A 21,761-nucleotide genomic window follows, 5' to 3' on the forward strand; every position below is an offset into this window, starting at 1 on the left:
GGGGATCTCATCAATGCTTATGAATATCTAAAGGGTGGGTGTCAGGAGGATGGGGCCAGACTCTTTTCAGTGGTGCCCGGGGACAGGACAAGGGGCAATGGGCACAAACAAGGGCACAGGAAATTCCATCTCAACATGAGGAAAAAATTCTTTACTTTGGGGGTGGCAGAGCACTGGCACAGGCTGCCCAGAGAGGTGGTGGAGTCTCCTTCTCTGCAGATATCAAAACCCGTCTGAATGGGTTCCTATCCAACTTGCTCTAGGTGACCCTGCTTTGCCAGGGGGCTTGGACCAGGTGATCTCCGAAGGTCCTTTCCAACCCCTACCATTCTGTGAAACCAGTACCTGCTTTGGAGTTCAGAAGCGGTACCGGTGCGTTGCCTGGCTCTCCCAGACCAGTGCTGGTGCTGTGATGGGCTGTCCTGGCAGCTCGTCCACGCCGCAGGCATTCACCTCTGGTGTCAGCTTCTGCCATGGGACCCTGGTAGGCTGCTGTCAGGGGACCCACTGGTGCAGCGGGACCCTACAGTGGATAGTGTTGCTCCCTATGGCAGCGGTGAGCCCTCTGCAACACTGGGGTCTGCATCGTGCCATCCACCGAGGGGGATGTGATGTGCATGTCTCCATCCCGCATCCCGGCTGGGGCGCAGCTGTCCTCCAAGGAGTTCCCCTCCACCTGCTTCTTCCTCCCCGGCACACTCCTATTTCTAATCATGCACCATCCATCTCGGACACATGCCAAGTGCCCTGCGTTCCCACTGGAAAATAAAAGAAGTAAGGCCAGCAACAGAGGAGGGGAATAAAATAATTAAATAAATAAATAAAGGCCAGAGTGATTTCAGAAAAAAATATGTGTAGAGGAAAGGGAATGGCAAATGCTGCAGGTTAATTTAAGCTGTCCTCGTACAGAGAATCAATCTCCCTTTTCATCAAGCAGTAAGAGAAAAGCAAGCTGCTTGTGATCAAGGAATCTTGTGATCAAGGAATTAAGCCATGCATCTCTGAAACTCCCAGGAAGAGAAGGAAGCCAGAGCTCATTCAGTCAAAGCAGAAGCCCCATCCAGAGAAGAAAGAGTTTGCTTGAAGATATTTTTCTTTGATTAGTAAGAATTACCATTCCAAAACATTTGTTTTTTCAGTAATTTTTTTTACCTGACATTTTGCCACTCTGCGTGTGTATATAGGTATACATATATAAAAGTAAATTAGAAAAAAGAGGCTTTTCATTAGTGCTGTTTGTTTATACATGTGACATGGGAATAGTTTCTGTTATGCTGTTGTAGCTTGGGAGGGATCCACGAATGGGGTTTTCCGGAGAGCAGTGCTTACCCATGAAGAACCGGCACAGCTCTACTGTTGTCCTGCATGTAGGCGATGCACCTCGCCAGCCAGGGGCCATTGCTAACCTAGCTGTATTTTCAGGAAAACTAATCAGGGCTTCCCTTTACATCTGGGGGGTGACGGGGTTTCATAGAGTCACAGAATGGTAGGGGTTGGAAGGGACCTCTGGAGATCGTCTAGTCCAACCCCCCTGCCAGAGCAGGGTCACCCACAGCAGGTTACACAGGAACGCGTCCAGGCGGGTTTGGAATGTCTCCAGAGATGGAGACTCCACCACCTCTCTGGGCAGCCTGTGCCAGTGCTCTGCCACCCTCAGGGTAAAGAATTTTTTCCTCATGTTGAGATGGAATTTGCTGTGTTCCAGTTCGTGCCCATTACCTCTTGTCCTGTCGCTGGGCACCACTGAGAAGAGCCTGTCCCCATCCTCCTGACTCCCACCCTTTAAGTATTTACAAGCATCGATAAGGTCCCCCCTCGGTCATCTCTTTTCCAGACTGAAGAGACCCAAATCCCTCAGCCTTTCTTCATAAGAGAGGTGTTCCAGTCCCCTCATCATCTTGGTAGCCCTTTGCTGCACCCTCTCCAGCAGCTCCCTGTCCCTCTTGAACTGGGGAGCCCAGAACTGGACACAGTACTCCAGATGTGGCCTCACCAAGGCAGAGTAGAGGGGGAGGATGACCTCCCTCGACCTGCTGGCCACACTCTTCTTGATGCACCCCAGGATGCCATTGGCCTCCTTGGCCACGAGGGCACATTGCTGGCTCATGGTCATCCTGTTGTCCACTAGGACTCCCAGGTCTCTTTCCACAGAGCCGCTCTCCAGCAGGTCAGCCCCCAACCTGTACCGGTGCATGGGGTTATTCCTCCCCAGGTGCAGCACCCTACACTTGCCCTTGTTGAATTTCATAAGGTTCCTCTCTGCCCAAATCTCCAACCTGTCCAGGTCTCTCTGTATGGTGGCACAGTCTTCTGGTGTGTCAGCCACCCCCCCCCAGCTCTGTGTCATCAGCAGACTTGCTGAGGGTGCACTCTATCCCCTCATCCAGGTCATTGATGAATATATTGAAGAGGACTGGAGCCAGTACTGACCCCTGGGGAACACCACTCGTCACTGACCTCCAACTAGACTCTCTGCCCCTAATCACGACCCTCTGAGCTCTGTTTTTCAACCAGTTATCTATCCACCCCACTGTCCATTCATCTAACCCACTCTTCCTAAGCTTCCCTATGAGGATGCTGTGGGAGACTGTGTCGAACGCCTTGCTCAAGTCAAGGTAGACAACATCCACTGCCCTCCCCTCATCTGTCCATCCAGTTTCGTTCTGACTTCAATGCCTGGCTGAGGTTGGCTTGTGACCATCTGGGAGCTTCAGGCATGGGGGAATTGTTGCCAGTCCTTAAAACCTGCTCATAGTTGTTGCTGGTTTAGCTGTTGTCTGAATGTGTGAACGTGGAGCTGTTTGCTTCATAGAGGTGGCTGAGTGAAGCAAACAGTGAAGTATCTATAGAAATTAAGCTTCAGTGTGGAGACCGTGTTAATTTTTCACAAAGAAAAGTGTTCGGCTCAAACGGTGTGGTGGGGTATTTCTTGTTTTGTGTTTATATTCCAGTTACAGTAGTTATCTGAACTGTTGCTGTGAGGGCTAATATTAAGTACAATTTTCTGCGAACACCATAGCTTCTGTGATGGAAATGTTTCTCTGGACTGTGTACTTAACAAGTTATCATTTCACCTGCTATTAAAATCCTACGTAGTATGAAAACCCACAAGTTGTTTCAGGATAGCAGTGTTACCCAGCAAGACTTCTGAAAAGCTTAACAACTACCTACCTGTCTCTGATATACCAAGGGGAATGGGATCAGACAGCAATGTCCTGAGTTGAAACAAACATGCTTAATAGAAAACTTGCATTTTGCATTTTTAAAGAATTTTTTCTTGGTTTATGTAGAGGTGTTTGCATTCCCTGGAAGCGTGAAATGTATTTAACCAACCATGTGTCTCTTCTCCCCTAGATTACAGAAGTTTGTGGAGCCAAGCGCGTGGGTTATTTTGGTCCCGCTCAATTTTATATTGCTTTGAAGTTAATTGCGGCAGCGCAGTCAGGGTTCCCAGTACGGATTGAGAGCATTAAGAATGGTAAGTAGCAAATTTTGCTTGCAGCGCTACGCGCTTGTTTTCCACTTTCTGTAATGCTTGTCAGCTCTCCGTGGTGGGAAACTTTTTCTCCTAACGGGTCTGTGAAACAATTGCATTTTGAGGAGCGGAGAAAGAGCAGAAGGTAACGTTACGTTCTCGAAGTGACTGGTAGAAAATTGCAGTGAATTACACGCCTGGCAAAGCTGAGCTGGCATCCCCCTCTGGAAAAGGCGTTACCAAAGGAATGGCAGGAATGACAGCTGATCGGCGCTGGGGGTGCGTTTCTCCCTCACCTTCAGCCTCTGATCTTCTGATCTTGACAGCTGCCCAGAGCGGGAGCTGATAGCTGCTGCGGGTGGAGGCGAGTTGTGGGGGGCATGGGCAGGTCAGGGTGCCCCTGTGCAGGGCAGCTTGCAGCACTTGCCTGTTTTAGCAAATAATCCTGCTGAAATAAATAGGTAACGGTGACAAAATCATCATGCTTGCTATCAGCAGGTATGAAAACGTGTATTAGGTGTAATTTGAAAGAGCTTTGTTCTTCCCCATGAATTGGCTGTAATATTAAGCGTACCGGTTTTGATAGAGAAAAGTGCTTCTTAAAAGAGGCTTATCAAACTCAAGCGATGAAGAGAGAAAGCAGGTCCCTTTTAGCTGCGAAACCTTGATAGTGACTAAATGGAAGGATTTCAACATTTTTGCCTCGGTAATGCATGCTATATCTCAGCAGGGCGCAGGCTTTTTCTCTTGGGCTCACAGCTTTGAACCGTTGGCTCCCACATCCCAGCTCGGTGTTGGAACCGTGCCCCGAGGCCGTGCTCTGGACCAGAGCGCTTGCCACCATCCCGCTGGAGGCAGCGGTGCAACCAGGCAGGAGATCAGAGAGGAGGTGGGAAAGGCAGGACCTACCCATATCCTCGCAGCCGGGTCGCTGCTCCAAGTAGCCGTCCCTGCTAAAGGCGGTGAAATGTAAAATTCCCCTACGTTACAAGGCACAGGGAGGGGGTGCCTAGGTATGTCCCATCCCAGGGGGGAAAAACCAGGCTGGCAAGCACGTGGAGACCTGTGTGGGCTGAGCTCCCGTGGTCCAGAGCTCCCGACCAAGTGGAGGGGATTGGATGCAGCTGGCACTAAATTAGAAACCTGAACTAAGGGAGATTTACTGTGTATGTTTTACAAGTCCAGCATCTGCAAATAATCCACAAATTTGAGTGGAGAAGGGTACTTGCAGTCCTTGCATTGATATCCTGCTTACTTACTGTTACTGAAATGCTTCCAGTGTTAATTAAATTTTCTCTTGAGATGTGAGTGCCTTTAGAGTGGGATGAGTAACATGTACCAAACTCCAATCGATTTCTTTTTCTTCCTGGTAGCAGCTGGAGGTGCAAATGATGACGGAGGTGATGTATGGCTTCGCTCGGTTTTGAGCGTGGTATTATTTTTAATTGTATTGATCTTTCAGGGTGACCGTGCACAAAAATAAATGGCGTTTCTTCAAAATAATGGTGAATTGTCTTAAAGAGTGACAAAGTGCCACTCTTCTGCTCTGCAGAGCAGACGGGACATGGGACCTTTCGACACGGTCGTCTCACCAGGCCTTGGCGTGATCTCTGAACCCTACCATTTTTAATTTGTTCCTTTTATGATGGCAGTGTTGAGGATACTGTGATCCTGACTGATTAATTCATCAGTCCCTCAGTTTCTGTGGGAAACGATTCTTTTCATTACAGACAGTGTTCTGAAGGCAGGAAATGAGTTTGCCGCTTGCTTTAATAACGTGCACAAGGGTTATTTCTTTCTCTTTGCATGAAGAGATTATATATTAAACTAGTGAATGTAGCTTTGTGTAACATTCACGTTTTTATTAAGACATAAAATAATCACAGGAGTTCCAGACTTACAAATGTTACAAAATATAAATAGTACTCTTTTATAGATAAACTTTTAATTGGTTTTACAAGACGATACTGCTTAAAGTACTTTTAATGTTCTGTAGTCTCAATTGAATTTTTCTCTCTTTTAATGAAGAATTACCTCTGCCGCGGTTTATGGCGCTGAAAAATGACAGTGAAGTACGTTACGGGACTCCAGCAGAACTCCATGGAGTTAAATTTCAGGTTCCACATGCAACTTTGGAAAAAAATTCCTACAAAAGAACAGACGAAGGGGACAAACAGGTAACAGGCCCGTCTCCTTCAGGCCAATGTGTTGTTAAGCATCCTCCTTTTGGGTCCAGTCCTGTAAGTGATTACACTCGTGGGCTTACTCAGTTTTGTAGTACTAGACAGGAAGATCAACTCCTGGCGTGCAAATAATCCCTGTCAGGGCTATGCTCTGATTTTGATGCATCCCAGTTGCATCCCGTAAGGGAATTTCTTTATATGAGCTTGTAAAAAGCTGTCAGCCCTGTAATATTCTGTATAATTTCTTTCAGTGTTGTCCTCCTACTTAGTCCAGCGCTGTTTCTTGGAGAGGAGTAGGGGAGGAGCAGCAAGTAGAAATCTGTCTGTGAAACAGAACAGGAAAGCAAGCGACTTCTCATGGCCAGTATGATCCTGAGTCACTACAGAAATGTTCAGTTGGAGAAGAGGTGTTGAATCATGAGCTGCTATTTCTGGGTGGGATAGGGCCGCTGGGTTTTCTTCCATTCTGATCTCCCACAGGAGCAGCCTGGAAGAAATCTGTTTTTCTTTTGTCCTCAGTGGAACATTGTCCCAGCATCTGTTGTTCTGAGTTGCCAACTTAATAAAGCTGTCTAAGGGAGATTTGTATTACCTGTATTTAGAAGAGTTGAGAGCGCTTATTTGGATACAAGCGGTTTCACAGTGCAACCTTGATTTTCGTAATTTTCCCCACGCCTGACACCTTCTCTTCTGGTACCCTATCAGGTCATGTTGTAAATGGCTGATGGCAGGTGCTTTATCATCCCATAACGTGCGCACACTTTTATCACACGGTGTGTTGGCGTGAGTAATGACGTTCCCAGCTTGAGGTCAACCAACAGGAATGAGCTGATGACAAGATACATGGATATGCAGACAATAACAGGATGAGGAAGAAGAGCATGCATGCCTATCTGCCTGTGTGTACTGACACTGAAGCAGAACGCTGCCCTCAAAACCCCTAGCTCCATCTAGGTTATCTGTGTTGTGCTATATTTTCCTTTTTACACAGTAAACTGTTTCAGGATCACATCCTCTTCTTAAACAGCCTGTAAGTGGAGGTAAAGAGAACGCCGTAGGTTAGATACCCAGTAACACCTACAAATCCACAGAGTGCTTAAAATATCAATTCGCATATTTAATTTTTTGCAAGTGTTTTATATGAAAAATGCTCTCCCACAAAGAACGCACTCACCCTAGCTAAATGTGTTATGTAAATTCAAAGATACTCACATTAAGCATTCTACATGTGCTTCTTCAGACATCTTTTGGAAATAAAATACCTGAAGCTGTTCATTGTAAAGCTTTGCTATGGCATTGCCACTCTTTACCCCTAGAAGGTTCAATACCACATTCTGTCTTTACCAGCTTTTGTTTATTAAGGAGCCTTTTCTTGGAATTAAAGGGCCTCAGGGAACTACAGCGTTTGCCTTTTCTTGGTCCATCGTGCAGTACACGTTCACATTGCCATGCAGGATTGCTTGGTTGTTTTGCTCTTGTCTCAGAATTCCATTTTGTGTTGGTGTGTTTTTGAAATAGGAACCCAAGTCTCCACCCATGTCTCCGATCTGCTCACCTCCTGCTTCTCCGTCCACTTACCAGAGAATACCTTTAAGTTATGGATATGGTAAATCAAGAAGCGGGCTGGAGCAGCAGCATGCAGGTAGGATAAAAACTGGGATGTGCACATTGTATTCAGTTCTTTTTTTTTTTCTTTCTTCTCAGAAGCATCCACATTTCAAATGCAATTGACAGTCAGCCCAATGATTTTAACATTTAATTAGACCCGTATTTTGGGAAACAATTCAATCACCTAATTTTGTTTGGATTGTTAGATCCTGTTCGCTTTCTGGTAAATTAGAGCATTTGTCCCTGCTCACAGATAAATGCTAATACCTAATCTCTGACAAGACTATGTGCACTCTGCTGTTTTCTGGGACTCTGTCCCAGATCTGTCATTGCTGGGTAGGGACAGGGGGGAGGTATTTTGGGTGTTGGTTTTTTTTTTTTTCCCTCTGAATTTGGTTGCAGTTGTAACTTTGGTGAAATTTCTCATGGAGTCAGCAGCTGTGCAAAGTGCGTAGAGGCAGTAGCATCCAATCCAGCTGTCAATTTCTTCTAAAATTAATTATTCAACCACTTGAATTTTTAAGGTGATAAAATCCTAGAGGTCTAGAACACTATGGTTATTTTCCAGAAAGGGAATTTCTCCTATTTTAACCCCACTAGGGATACTTCAGCCAAGTGCCTTCTCAGTGGCACTAAGCAGGTAACACTTTATGGCCCATGCTGTACCAAGTGCCAGTCTCGGTGACATACTGGTTCTTCCTGGCCTTTAAGATTAGGACTCTTCCAGTTTTCTGAAGAGCACTTGGAGTGGTGGGTCTGAAGGCCACTGCATTAGCGTAGGCGGCACAGGAGATGCCAGCGCCATGGCACTGAGCTGCGTGAGCTGGTCTGTGCTGCAGGTCTGATGCTGAAACTGGACAGTGTGTCTTCAAGAGCAGCCCTCTGCACCGCGACCATGACTATGTACTCTTTTCTTGATAGTCTCAGAAGTTTTCCGTGCTAACAAACACACAGCAATGTGGCCTTCTGCCTAAATCTCCTTTCCAAGGGCATCTGTACCTTTCCCAACTTCCTTCCTGTGTTTTCTTCTGAAATTAGAAGTTGCGTACGCAGGCATAAAAATAGATACCAGTACAAGATAAGACTGCTCAGGAAAGCGAGGGGGCTAGGGGTATAATTTTTGAGGTCTTCCTGAACTCAAAATTTTTAAGATTTCTTGGTCTCACTTCTCATCGAGAGTCTTTTAAGTTCTGTCTTAAGACAGAAGTTTGTTAAAACTGTCGTTTTAAATAGGCTGGCAGCAGAAGTTCTTGTCTCTGCAAGGGTTTGCAAGCGAGTTGCCTTTCTGTTTGCATACATGACCTATTTTTAAAACATTGTTCTTAAACGTGCTGTTATGTCACCACTTACTATATTTGCTGCAGTGGAACATAAGTGACTTATTTTAGCAAAAGAAGTAATTGTTACTTTTCTTTACTAACTTTACTCCAAATAATGCAAAGTGGTGAGTCGTGTATTTTGATTTTCAACAGAAATTAGGAAAGAGGAAAGAAAAATACAAGGAAAATTAGTGGTTTACAGTGTGGTAGCATTGTCAAAGCATATTTTTTGCAGCTCAGTTGAATTATTTCTTCTTATTTGTAGTGCATTCTTTTGCTATGTATGAGGATATAAAACATATAAATGTGTAAACAGGCTATATAAATATATATTTCATGGAATATGTTTTTTTTGGAGTTTTTTTTGACATGATGAACAATGATTTCTCTTATTTAGTAGTACATAACTGACAGTTTCTATCAGTAATGTCTGAAGAAGAATGATGTAATGTGAAAGACAAGTACGTGGCTGGACTTCTGTTGCAGAGGACAAAATGGACTTTGATACTATGATACTAGGTTCACAAGCTAGATTCTTGACCTTGCGGTATTTAATGATTTCCTCTAGCCTAGTGGAATCTTTTTGATTATCCTTTCATTTATGTACTTTATTTTAATTGTCTGTAGCTCCTTACGAAGTCAGACACTCTGCTCACCAGCAAGACGGACCATCATCAGGGAATTATGGACCCAAACCTGCACTCGCCTCTTCAACTCTTAATCGGGTAATGAATTGCACGTTTTTCATTAGTAGTACTACTAACAAAACAATAGAGAAATTACAAAAAAAAAAGGCATAAGAACTCTCACTTCAAAAGTAAAAAGTGTTCTCCATGGTGTTTTTAGACTAGAGGGTGAAGTGTGCTTTTTTAGTGTATGAAAAAGAAAAAAACAAAGCTGATGGGAAGGAGAAATTAAAAGAAATAATCCAATTAATTAAATTGCTGAAGTTAAATAGAATGAGAAGCACCAAATAGCATAGATAGGAAAACTAGACTGAGACTCTTCAGTTCAAATGTTAAAAAAAAATAGAGGTTATCCTACCAAAAGTAAAACATTTTCATTTAAAATATATGAGGTTTCACAGAGATTCCTGCTTGATTTAGAATGCATCTGTAGCACATGCACAGAATTTATGGCTTAATATTCTGCGTATTCTGTTTTTTCACCCCAGTAGGTTAAATTGCATCTCAAACAGAATAAATGAATTTCTGGACATTTGTTTGCTTTTATGAGATGAGTCCTGTGTTTTCCTGCTGGTTGCAAAAGCATATCTTCCCGATGTTCCAGTATGCCTGCTGTGCACTTATTATGCAAACAGGTAGTTTGCCCTAAGGAAGGACAAATCTCTCCTAAAGGGGAGTTTTTCCTAAGTCAGTCGCTCTCAGAGACTCTGTACCTTCTCCCTGGTGCTTAGCACCCCACATCCATAATAGAATGTCACCTGAGCCTCAGGAAAAGGTCTACAGGTAGTGTCACAAAATTTGTGCTAACTTGAAATGAAATTGGGTGCATTTGTGCAGCACTTCAAAATGAAAATCAATTTACAGCTTCATGACGTTGCCTGTTTCGGGGTTCTTTCGATGGATTGCAGAACAGGTGTTTTGTGTTTGATCCTTAGGAAATGGACAGGTATGGCAGAGGAAGAGTTGCAGAGCTGGTTGGAGCCTGGTTATTGTTCGTTCTTGCCCTCCGTTTTTGTAAGGGTGTTGTCATCCAGGCCTAAAGCATCTGAAATACTAAGTCATTCCAGCTTAACAAAGACACTAATTGTACCAGCAGCCCTCTTCGAAACACCACCACCCAACCTACCAAACATACAGACCTCCCTTAAACAAGTCAAGTCAGAGTGCAAAGACATAAATGAATAAAACGTACTTCTCCTCCAGAATATTCTTTTCCTCAAGGAGAATTTTTACCTAAACCGTGAGAAGTGAGGGAAGGACAAGGAGGTCTTTAGGGGTTTGAGCATCTCCCTGGCTTGGTGTAACGTGTGCTGAGTTACCTACGTGAGCTGAGGGTCCAGAAATGGTATAGCTGCGTAATTACAGCAGCACTTCTGGATTAAATGTATAGTTTCTTAGCAAAGCTAAATTTTCATGCATTGTGCTGCATAAATACAGCTTTATGTCCTTTACTGGTTCCATCCCTTTCAGGTATACAGTGTGTGGTTCAGGGTTGTAATGCATGGCAGCCAAAATGAACCCCCAAAATGAATCCAGGGGTCATAAAGTATGACTTGCACTTTCCTATTTGCGGTCAGCAGTATAAGATTTCCTTTTTCTGTTAGCTTCGGTCATGTAAAACTTCTTTAATTGCCTGGGTAAAGATACCTGATATTAGCTTCAGCTTTAACAGACAAGTAGTGGGACGGTAATCAGCGTGGCCGTTTCTGCTTCTCATCTTTTTAAAGTACGTGTCTGCTAATAGAAGAGAGCAAATCTGGTTTCTCGAGGTTGCCAGTGCCCCTCTTGGCCCTTCTGTCCCCCCGCCTGCGGCCGGTGCCAGTCTCCCTCCCTTCAGTCTCTTTCAGCGGAGCGGGAGCAGCCGGAGAGCAGCGCCCACTACTCGGATGACCCTTGGAGGATAACGGAGGAGCAGCGAGACTACTACATCAACCAGTTCAGGTCCCTGCAGCCCGACCTCAACTCCTTTATTTCAGGTAATTTTTACCGAACACCGCCCATGTCAAGCAGAGGGACCAGGCTGAGAGGCGCAAAGTGTTAAGTAGGTAAATTAATTCTTTTTTTCCTCTCTGGAGGGAGTTTATGAGGAAGAGTTGATTGCGTTTTCTTTTTAAAGGCAGACAACTCAAAGCGCAAGCCAGTACTGTGGGCATTATGTTTTTCCCTAAATCTCCTGATTTTAGGAAAATAATTACATCTAAGAGAGAAGTGTTGCGATTCAGTTAAAAATTAAAATGAGCTCTCACTCTGAGGGACAGTGGATCCCACCTGGAGTGTATATGGAGCTGAAAAAACCCTTAGGGTTGTGCTTTCTTTCCGAGCAGAAATGTGGCAGCGTCCATGCGATGAAAGCAAAGCATGCAGTTAACTGTCCTGTGTGGACAAGCCTGAGTGGTTATGGCTCTGAGGGACTGAGATTTTGGCCTTCAGGGTGATTAAAAGCAAGTCTTGGAGAGCACACATATGGTGAAAGTGTTGTTAATGGCGTATTGAGGTTGTGTTTCCATCCTGACTGCGAGGATCAGGCTGCTCGTGAGAGGAGTCACTGCGGGTGCAGACAGCTGGTCTGGCGAGGAAGGCGTCACAGGTTTTAAACAGAGTGGCTCTGCTGTATCACTGGGGTTCAGGAGGCTCAGATCCAGCCAGAAGTTTCAATAAATTACCTGCTGCTGACAGAAATTAGCGCTTTGCCAGTTCTTTGCCTCAGTTAAGTTTCCTTGTTATAGTTTGCTTGAAAGAGAAAATTGGTGTTGAACAACAACATTCTATTTCCTCACAGACTTATGTATGTCTGTAACTGTGTATGGGTGTATATTATATGCATATACAGCCTCTCAGGTAGCTGTACATTTTGCTTTATGTTGAGCAAGGTTCTCAGGCACTCCTTGCACATCCAGAATTACTGTTTATAAACGATAAATTTGAGCTTCCGCAGCATCCTAAGGTAATTAAGCTGTAGAAATCCTTGCTGCAGGATGATACAGGTGCTAGAGGTTTGCCCAGGTGTAAGAAGTTACTTGAGAAATCCGTGATTGAAAAACCTGTCAGAAGTTATTGAATATTTAAGTGCTGCCCCTGGTTGAGAAGGTTCCTGCATCGTGGGTGGCTGGAGGTTGGGGGATATTCCGGAGCTACGTTATTATCACGTGGCTTCGTCATGGTCATGTAGTCCTCTAGGAGGTGAGTCTTGGACCTGCCCCAATCACAGCTTGTCTTAGGGCCTGCAGAGAGTGATCCGACCTGAATGCGCAAGGGGAAGAGTGGTGTAGGCCTTGGAAGCCTCTGCATTACCTTGCCTTACGTTTTTGTAAGCCTATATCCAGGAAGGGCTTCCAGGCTGCAGGGATCTTGTGGTGCCTCTACAGCCTGTGTGTATGGGATGGTGAAATAATGGATTTATTGGCTAGGAGAAGAATGAGAAGGGCTGGTGTGGCAGGGTGAGTGAGGATGCCTGCAGCAGGGCAGTAGCTATGTGTTGTCTGAATCTCCTGAGTTTTTTCTTTTTTTTTTTTTTTTTTTTTTTTATAACATTTGAAACACCACAGAGAAAAGTCATGGTTGAAGCAGCATCTTGGGAGAGCAGTGCAGACACTGCAGCACTGTACTGCCACACACGTGGCTCCTGGGTGAAGCAGAGCCATTTGTGTCTGTTATTTCATCATTGTTGACATACTAATTATGCTGGTTAGAATCGCTAGTACTGAAGGGTGTTTTCCATTTATTTATTTTTCCCATATGGAGGGAATGGGGAAATGAGGTCAACAGCTCTGTCTGCCTTTCTGTCTCACTTATTCACCAGGAGACAAATGGTCCAACAGCTATATTAGCATCCAGTTAATCTGAGCATCTCTCGGACGTAAAGAAACCAGCTGCTTCTGGCATGGCAGCTCTGGCCAAAGGTAAATAATTGGAGAATTAATTTCCAATGGCTGATAAGTTGCGGTTTTCCACCAGGTTCTGTGGCAAAGAATTTCTTCACAAAATCAAAGCTGCCCATCCCAGAGCTTTCTCATATCTGGTAAGTACTGTAATAATGTTGGGGATGTGTATCCTGTTTTTTTTTTTTTTTTAAAAGACACTTAATTCAAGAGTTCTTGTTAAATTTTGAAAAGTGTCTTCAATTATAATTATTGCTCTTATCTCCAGAATCACTTTCAGGCCCAAGCAGCAGGGTGCTCATTGATCTTCCTGACACGCTTGTTTTCTGCAGAGATGTTCGCCTACTCAGCAGGACTGGGAAGGTTTGAACAGCGATAAAACGGAGAGCTGTTCTTAACTATGTTGTAAGCAGCATCATTAGCTCAACGAACTGACATTTTTCATGAAACGACACAGAGGAGAGGCACCTCTGGAATGTTTTAGATGTGTTGCTGGTTTTGCGTTTCTGGCTGTGTTCTGTTAGAGGAGGCCTAATTAATGCCTAATTTTTAGTAACTACAACTACATAATTCATCAGTGCTTTTCTAATGAACCAACACACTTACTTTTAATGAGCTTATTTAGAAACAACTGCGGATGGAACTGTACATGATAAAATTTGACAAGGATTCTATTATAATTTCATAAACAACATGGTGCTTTGTAATTCAGTGTCATCCTCGCATCTCAGAGAGGGAGAACAAACAGTTTTAAACGTTGATCAGAAATGCTGATAGAGGTTTTACTGTTATATGCTTTTATGAAGAGAGATGAGAAGAAAAGCTTGCAAGAGCTTAAACATCTGTCAGGGTCAAAGAATATGTCTGGAATCTTTTCAAAGCGGATTGTCAGTTGTGAAAATAAAAAAAAAAACAACTGAAGAAACATAGCGTTGGGGGAAGTAAATATTGGAAATTAAATTTAAGATTACTTAAGAAGAATGGATTAACCCAGTATGTTAACAAAACACATTTTATTTCTGTTGCTGGCACAAATTCTTTTCTCTGCAAAATTTAAAGAAACTTATTCCTTTCTAGTAGTTAATTATGATTTTGTCATGATGTGATTTATCAGGTTGTGTTGCTGTGTTAAATACATGGGATGTTTCAGTCTTTGTCACTGTAACCTCAACAGCTTGAAAAATGCTCCTTACTTTCAAAGAGTAGGAAGTTATATGTTTGTTTTAGTCCATGTGCTCATGATAAAATATTACTCAGTTCTTCTACAGAGGTAATTTATAAAGTTCTTGAACTTCTGAAGTCCAGTTCTAGTGTTTGAGAAGCGTCCTAGAATGAAAGAGAGAACCGCTTTAGTGAGAACAATTACATTTCAACTTGTCAAGAGCATTAATTTAGCTCTTTTCTTGAGACTGGTCAATAGTGCTAAGTAACCATTGCTGAAGTCCATTTTTAACTTTTTCTGCTTGAACTGGTTTAAGATCCTGCATGGATTGGCCAAAAGGTGCTTCCAACCATTAGGTAGCTAATTTCACCCTTGGAAGTGCAGGATATGTATTTCATGGTATAATATACACATACCATCATATTGTATGGTAAGTTAGGATCAAGTGCAAAGGACAGAGATGCTTGTCTTGCATTAAAATATCATAGAATCATAGAATCATAGGGTTGGAAGTGACCTCTGGAGATCATCCAGTGCAACCCCCCAGCCAGAGCAGGGTCACCCAGAGCAGGTTACACAGGAACGTGTCCAGGCAGGTTTGGAATGTCTCCAGAGATGGAGACTCCACCACCTCTCTGGGCAGCCTGTGCCAGTGCTCTGCCACCCTCAAAGTAAAGAAGTTCACATCAGGAAAACACAAAGTAAAGAAGTTCACATCAGGGAAACACATATGTTTCCCTGACGTAATGGCTTGGAAAATGTGTGCCTGTCATACCCCGCAGGGAGCTGAGCGACGTGGATTGCGACGGGGCACTGACACTCCCGGAGTTTTGTGCCGCTTTCCACCTTGTGGTTGCGAGGAAGAATGGTTACCAGCTGCCGGAGACGCTGCCGGAGACGCTGCAGCCCGAGTACCTTCAAGCAGGTAATAATGTCCCGGCAGCAGTTCGGGTTCCCGTAGCCATCTCAGAAATCCAGCGTGTGGGTAAGACGGGTTTCGTTTCCCATCCTGCAGGTAGGACACGGGGTTCTACGCTGCGTTAATGGCTCCCTGGTTGCTTTTTAACGCATGCGTTTTTAATTGTGCTTGCGAGGCCATTGCTGAGGAAGGAATGTATAAAAGCGATGCAAAATGTAGAGGTTATGTGCCCCTCAATGTCTGCCTTTTTTGCTCCAGTGTGCTTCAGGTGTCATTACAGCTAAAGTGGCAGGTGATTTTCTGTAGCAAAGATAATCTAAAAGAATTTATATGGCTTTTAACTCTCTTGATGATTTTCCCTCTTGAAGATGTGATGAAAATGATACTGGACTGCTTTAGAACTTATTATGCTAATATATTTTGTTAGATGCGGTTGCCGATTGCATCAAAGGTTGATTTTTTTTTTTTTTTTTTTTTTGTAATTCTTTTTATGTAATCCACAGATTCTTCCATAAGTAATTTGCAATAATGACAGGGGGATTACAACAGTTTGTGTAGCACAAGGGCAAATTAATCCAAAATATAACATACCTCACTAACAACGTGCAGCGAGAGACCTGCCCTTTCATTTGTTCTCTTCAGTTATGTCTCTTTTAATTATAAATGAACATTGAAATATATACTGTTCCATCTAAAAAATGTGCATGACTTTCTAGGGCAAGGAGGATTAATCACAGATGATAATTACAGTGCTAAGGGATAATATTTAAGACCTAATAAAATCTCCATTAAATTCGATGACACTGAATATATTAAAAGGCAGGAAAAGAGCAAATCAAGCTGTAGTTAGGAAAATTAAATGTTCACCTTGTATCAGATTTGTGAAGTATTTTCTGGTGGAGTCATGTTTCTTATAATCCACTATCTTCATATCCAAGGGGAGAAGCTCCTGTAAAACCTGTACTTCCAAGTCTTCATCACTTCTAGTCCCTGTAATTACATTCCCTTGTCATAATTACAACTACCCTTTTCCCTTCAGGACCACCACTTTGTTCACTACTTTCATTGCCTATTCTCACCATAAATTAGCCCGTAACCTCCCCCATGCAGGTTCTTGTTGGCTTGTCTTCACATTAAGCCTTTTTGGGTAAAACTGCAATGGAAATGGCTCTCTCTACTAGTAAGGAATCATTATGTCAATGGGAGGAAGAGCATGCTGAGCTGTGATTGTTCCTTGGGAGTCCTCTTTTTCCCAAATTAGTCCCTTTCAGCACAGGGATCTTTACCATTTTCTTAGATGATTATTGTTTCACATGTTGCACACAACCAAGCGTTTTAGGCTGCTCTGTGTGGAAGAGGAGAAAGGACTAATTGTTTGTTGTGGACCTTCTAAATACCTCAGCTAATATGCTAATTCTGGTTAGCTTGAGGGTCCGAAAATGTCTTGCGCTCATTCTGCTCCCTGGTCAGGATTCAGAAATCTGTCCTTTCAAAGACTTGCGTTTATAAAAAGCAGAACATTTCAACACACTGTGATACCGTGAATCACAAGAAAGCATAGAGCCCTGGTTGTATCAACTTTGGAAATGAAAGCCTTGATAAGTAAGCAAGTGCCTCATACACTTACCTAAAACGTCTAAAAAAATTTCTGAGAGAGGGTTTTTGTTTTCATGATTTGATTTCTGTGAAACTTAGATTTTTAATTTTTTTTGGCTTATTAGGAACCTGATGAAGATTACTGGAAACTCATTTTCATTAGCTTATTGCATTAGTTTCGGAATGAGGCAGAATTTGGTTCAAGTGAAATATTTGTGTCTGATAAGAGCGTTAAAGCTTCAAATAAAGTGGCTGGGAGAGGAAGACAAATTAACCTCACTAGTTTTATGGCTTTTTCCATAAACAACCGCAAGTCCAAATACTATTTTGGCACAGCCCCATTGACAATTTGACCCTCTGCCTTCTTTTCTGGAAGTTTTTATTACAACAAATTTACAAAATGCATAAAAGACCTGTATGTAACCCACTGTATTGTAAATTAAGACAGATTTGCAAGAGCTTAATTTATTCAGATAAACTGGATGCTAGCCAGAAACTAGAAATTTGGCCTGAGAACTGGTTATTCTGCCTTTCAATACATTGATCTTAAAGAAAAAATGTTTTCCAGCTGTTACGACAGATTTATCTCAGGGGAACTATCAGCTGAAGGACCTCAGCTTGTGGAGTAGAAATGACATTCCTATGAATATTGTTCCAAGAAGTTAGAGTTGTTTTTTTTTTTTTTCCTTTTTTTTTCTTGCTCTTGATGCTATTTAGGTAAAGAATATCAAAGGTGGTACTGCAGTAACTACTGTGTTTGACATCTTTGCTTTTTGCTAGCCTTCAATTTTAGTGTATAATGTAGATTCTGCTGTACTTTTCAGTATTCAAAATATCAAAAATTAGAGTTGAGGGTTTGGTAAGTACCTTTAACATTCCTAAGCCAGCAAGGTGTAAACTATAAGGCCAACTAATTTGATACTAAATTGTGAGGAGGAAAAATACAAACCGACAGTTGTTGTTTGGCAGTTAATGTTTACCGAGAATCACTTCTCCCAAATTTCACAGTTATTTCTACAACAGAACTTATACATGCTATCCCTTTCATGACAGTGAATTATTCAAAACAGAAAGATTTTCTTCATGTTTTTTGTCATCCCCGTGGCTTATAGATCAGTTCTGACAAGTAGAAACGAACGGCAAAATGATGCTGGAACAGGTTTTTAAGAAGTGTGTATTAACCAAAGACTTGGTATGACTCTTTTTTTTTTTCTTCTTTCTTCTTTTTTCTTTTTTTCTTCCCCCTGCAGCTTCTCTGAAGCCCATGCGTGACTGCGCACTGTTTGATTCTTATTCTGAGTCGTTGCCAGGCGGTCAGCAGGCTCGAGACTTCAGTCGGACGGAGGTAAGAAGGGGTAGGCAAGGTAGTTACCTTGCCGGGCACAGAGGGAAGAGCCCAGCTTCTCAGTGACTGCGGTGTGCCGAGCAGCGGGACTTGCGAGTCTTTGAGAGGACTTAAGGAGTCTCTGAGTTGACCATTAAGCCATCTCAGTCCCCTCTCTCAGCGATTCGTTCGGTGTGTGGAAAGGGCTGACAGGCTTTTCGAAAGATATTCCCATAAAACGGAGTTCACGGTAGTCACGGAGGGTCTCCAACCTGGCGCGATGTTGGAGTCTGTGCGCAGAAATGTACTTTACCTGTTTGTGTCCCCTCCGGCGCTGGGAGCCAGCCACGAGGGGCAGAGCCCACGCTGCAGGAGGGGCACAAGGACAGTGCTCAGGGGAAATATCTCCTGAATCTGAATTGATCAAAAATGTCAGGTTTCGGGTGTAGACGTTGTTCCAGTCAGGCACTCCTGACCACCTTGCTCTTGAGTGTTTCTTCCATTTACAGTGCTCCATTCCCACACTCGCTCCCCCAGTTTTGACGATGAGAAGAGTAATGTCTTGGCTTGTCCTGTTTCCTTCTACTTTACTTCTTTGGAGACTGAAACTATCCCAGACGTGGTACAGTATGGTCAGGCATAGTTCTGCTGTAGGTGATTCAGTCTCCATTTTAATATCCAGCCCTTACATAGTCTAAGGATCTATGTAAAGGTCTAGAGTCTAAGATCTAAGGGTCTAGGTAGCAACTGTAACGAGCTGGGAGAGTGTTTTGAGGGAAGAATGGAGATCCGTTGTAGCACTATCACAACAGGTACCAGCCTTGTGATGGAAGGCTGTTGCAAGCAAAACTAAATTAAGGAGAAGAGTTTATCACTGAGGTGAAAGAATGAAACTTTAAAGACCCTGTAAAGCTGAACTAACCATGGCCAGTGAGTTGTGCCTGGATATTGCAACTCTTGAGTATGTACACTGTGGGATTTAAGGCATTAGTATTTAAGGTAGTGAATCAAATGGCAGACTGACTGCAAGACTGGGCCCTTCTGACGCTGTTTCCAAGTTAAAAAGTAATGGTATGTCATGCCAGCTCAGCAAGGCTGTGCTCCAGTTGTTTTTTTGCCCTGTACCTTGCTCTGGGGAGGTCCTGCATCAGAACACAGCTGTTCCCTCCACAAACGGCACCCCCAAGCAGACTCTCTTAAGCTGCTACAGAGCGCAACGTTCACTTTGGGCAGTGCTGCAACCATCGCTTTGGGCATCCAATCTGTCTCCTGGAACTGTTAGAAAATCATAGAATCATAGAATGGTTCGGGTTGGAAGGGACCTTAAAGACCATCTAGTCCCAACCCCCCTGCCATGGGCAGGGACACCTCCCACTAGACCAGGCTGCTCAAAGCCCCATCCAGCCTGGCCTTGAATACTTCCAGGGATGGGACATCCACAACTTCCCTGGGCAACCTGTTCCAGTGCCTCACCACCCTCACAGTAAAGAATTTCTTCCTGATATCCAATCTAAATCTACCCTCCTTCAGTTTGAAACTGTTACCCCTTGTCCTATCATTACACTCCCTGATAAAGAGTCACTCCCCATCCTTCCTGTAGGTCCCCTTTAGGTACTGGAAGGCTGCTTTAAGGTCTCCCTGGAGCCTTCTCTTCTCCAGGCTGAACAACCCCAACTCTCTCAGCCTGTCCTCATAGCAGAGGTGCTCCATCCCTCTGATCATCTTTGTGGCCCTCCACTGAACCCGTTCCAACAGGTCCGTGTCCTTCTTGTGCTGAGAACAATATCTGTGTTCTCCCCAGTGCTCTCCCTGGGTTGGTGTTGCTCTTTGTACTGCAGCTTGGCCAAAGCACAGCAGCCATATCGGGTGGTGAAAGCAGCACTGGTGTTCTGGTAGCGCGGATGATGGCGCATTGGCAGCATAGGCAGGTCCTTCACAGTGGCCCAGCAGCCTGGTCCCTTGTGTGTGGCCTTATTTTGGGAGGGTGGTTTGCAGGGGGCTGTGAGTTTGTGCCACAGGCCACGCTGCGCTGGCACATCTTCACCATGCCGTCGTGTGGCAAAGCTCAGCAGCCCCATGGGAGCGTGCCTCATTAGCATACATGCGCATTGCTTTGCAATTTAAACAAGCATAAAAGGCAAAATTCAAGGCGATTTGCTTTGAAAACTCATTGGCTGATGTCAGCATGTGTATGTACATATATATGTAACTCTGTTTCCAGACTGCAGTAACAGTCAACTGAGTATTTCAGTTAACGCACTGCATCAGCTCGAGATACTAGTTTTTAGAGAGAATTATTTGTCTTCTGCTTAAAAACTGCCACATCCCTGTTGGGATGGTTTTGTCAGTAGGTATGACCCCTGAGTGTCAGCTTCTCTCTTTCACTTACGTTTTCACATGCATATGTAAAAAAAGATAGCTATAAAACATATATTTTTAATATAATTTAATTATAAATACATTCATAATTATGTATCTTTCATACACATAACTAAGAAGCTTCAGTTTATGTAACTTCTTGACTTTGGGATCTGCTTCAGTATCTCTGTGGCCTAGGGAGCCCTTGTTTTTGTTAGGATACTGGCTTCGCAAATCGTTACCCAGGTATGCAAAGCGGTCTTTGGTTATTGCAGAGTTGTGAGGAAGTTTGCTCTTTAGTAGCGCAGGCTTTGGGACCGTGAGATCAGAACTTTGTTTTCTGTATTTCATAAAGCTCAGAAATCTCGCTTTCAGAGTCGTCTTGTGTTTCTTAGAAATAAAATGTCATTTCAGTAACTTAACCAATACAATTTTATAATCTTATTAAATGTCTGGTTTTTAGGCTCTTCTGGTTTATGGTCCTTGAATGTACGTGCAGAGTAAGGATAAATCTAGGAGGAGGTGATTTCCTAAGCAATTACATTGTATGGGTTTTTTTTTGCGTTCTAGATTTTTCTGCCACAGTGGAGATGATAATAGAAGAAATATTATAGCAATAATTAAATAGCTGTAGAGGCTATACAGCACAGAATATAAAAAAGGCCCAAACAAGCAACAAGTCCCTCGTTTTATGTTTAATTTTCAGCGGTTAAGCTTTCAGACCTCTTCTGCCTTATCGCTGCACTCTCCTCCTTGAGATATTCTCACCATAACTTCAGATTACTGTGGACTATAAAATCTCTTCTTAAAACCGATTTGAGAAAGATTTTGACTTGATTTTTTTTTGTTCAACTGATGCTTTTATGTTCAGAATTAATGCACCGAATAAGTATCGTTTGGAAGGTCAGTAATTCATCTCCCATTCATCTCCCTCTGTGGGAAATGCAGTAATTCACTGTTGCAATTTAATTTGTAGCTTGGCTACTTGAGGAAATATAGTTTAGATACTTCATCACTACGTTAAAAATATTATATTATCAATGCAATCAGTTATGCATTATCTCCATGTCTTTGTCTCTTTCCACCAATCATCCATTCAGGCTGTTTAATTTAATTTCAGAAGACCATTTTTACCGTGACTGCTGAGCTACAGTACTGCAATACAATGGAAACAGTTCTTGAATGCATCCATAAATAAAATAATGGCAGGAGACAGGTCACCTGAATGCTAGGATTTGTTAAACTTACAAAAC

The 21,761-nt window shown here is 43.2% G+C and overlaps 1 protein-coding gene across 3 annotated transcripts in view; it reads left to right on the top strand.

Annotated features, from left to right (window-relative positions):
• The window catches only part of REPS2 (RALBP1 associated Eps domain containing 2), a 107,673-nt gene that overhangs the window by 34,550 nt on the left and 51,362 nt on the right, over positions 1–21,761 (top strand). For all 3 annotated transcript variants that reach the window (XM_054211208.1, XM_054211217.1, XM_054211223.1), the window contains exons 2-9: positions 3,355–3,478; positions 5,504–5,652; positions 7,177–7,300; positions 9,213–9,310; positions 11,109–11,247; positions 13,226–13,289; positions 15,094–15,236; positions 18,077–18,171. In XM_054211208.1, coding sequence (XP_054067183.1) covers positions 3,355–3,478; positions 5,504–5,652; positions 7,177–7,300; positions 9,213–9,310; positions 11,109–11,247; positions 13,226–13,289; positions 15,094–15,236; positions 18,077–18,171 — 936 coding nt within the window. The remainder of the gene's footprint in view (positions 1–3,354; positions 3,479–5,503; positions 5,653–7,176; positions 7,301–9,212; positions 9,311–11,108; positions 11,248–13,225; positions 13,290–15,093; positions 15,237–18,076; positions 18,172–21,761) is intronic.

This window comes from Rissa tridactyla, chromosome 1, assembly GCF_028500815.1.
Source record: "Rissa tridactyla isolate bRisTri1 chromosome 1, bRisTri1.patW.cur.20221130, whole genome shotgun sequence".
In the NCBI taxonomy this organism is placed as follows: Eukaryota; Metazoa; Chordata; class Aves; order Charadriiformes; family Laridae; genus Rissa; species Rissa tridactyla.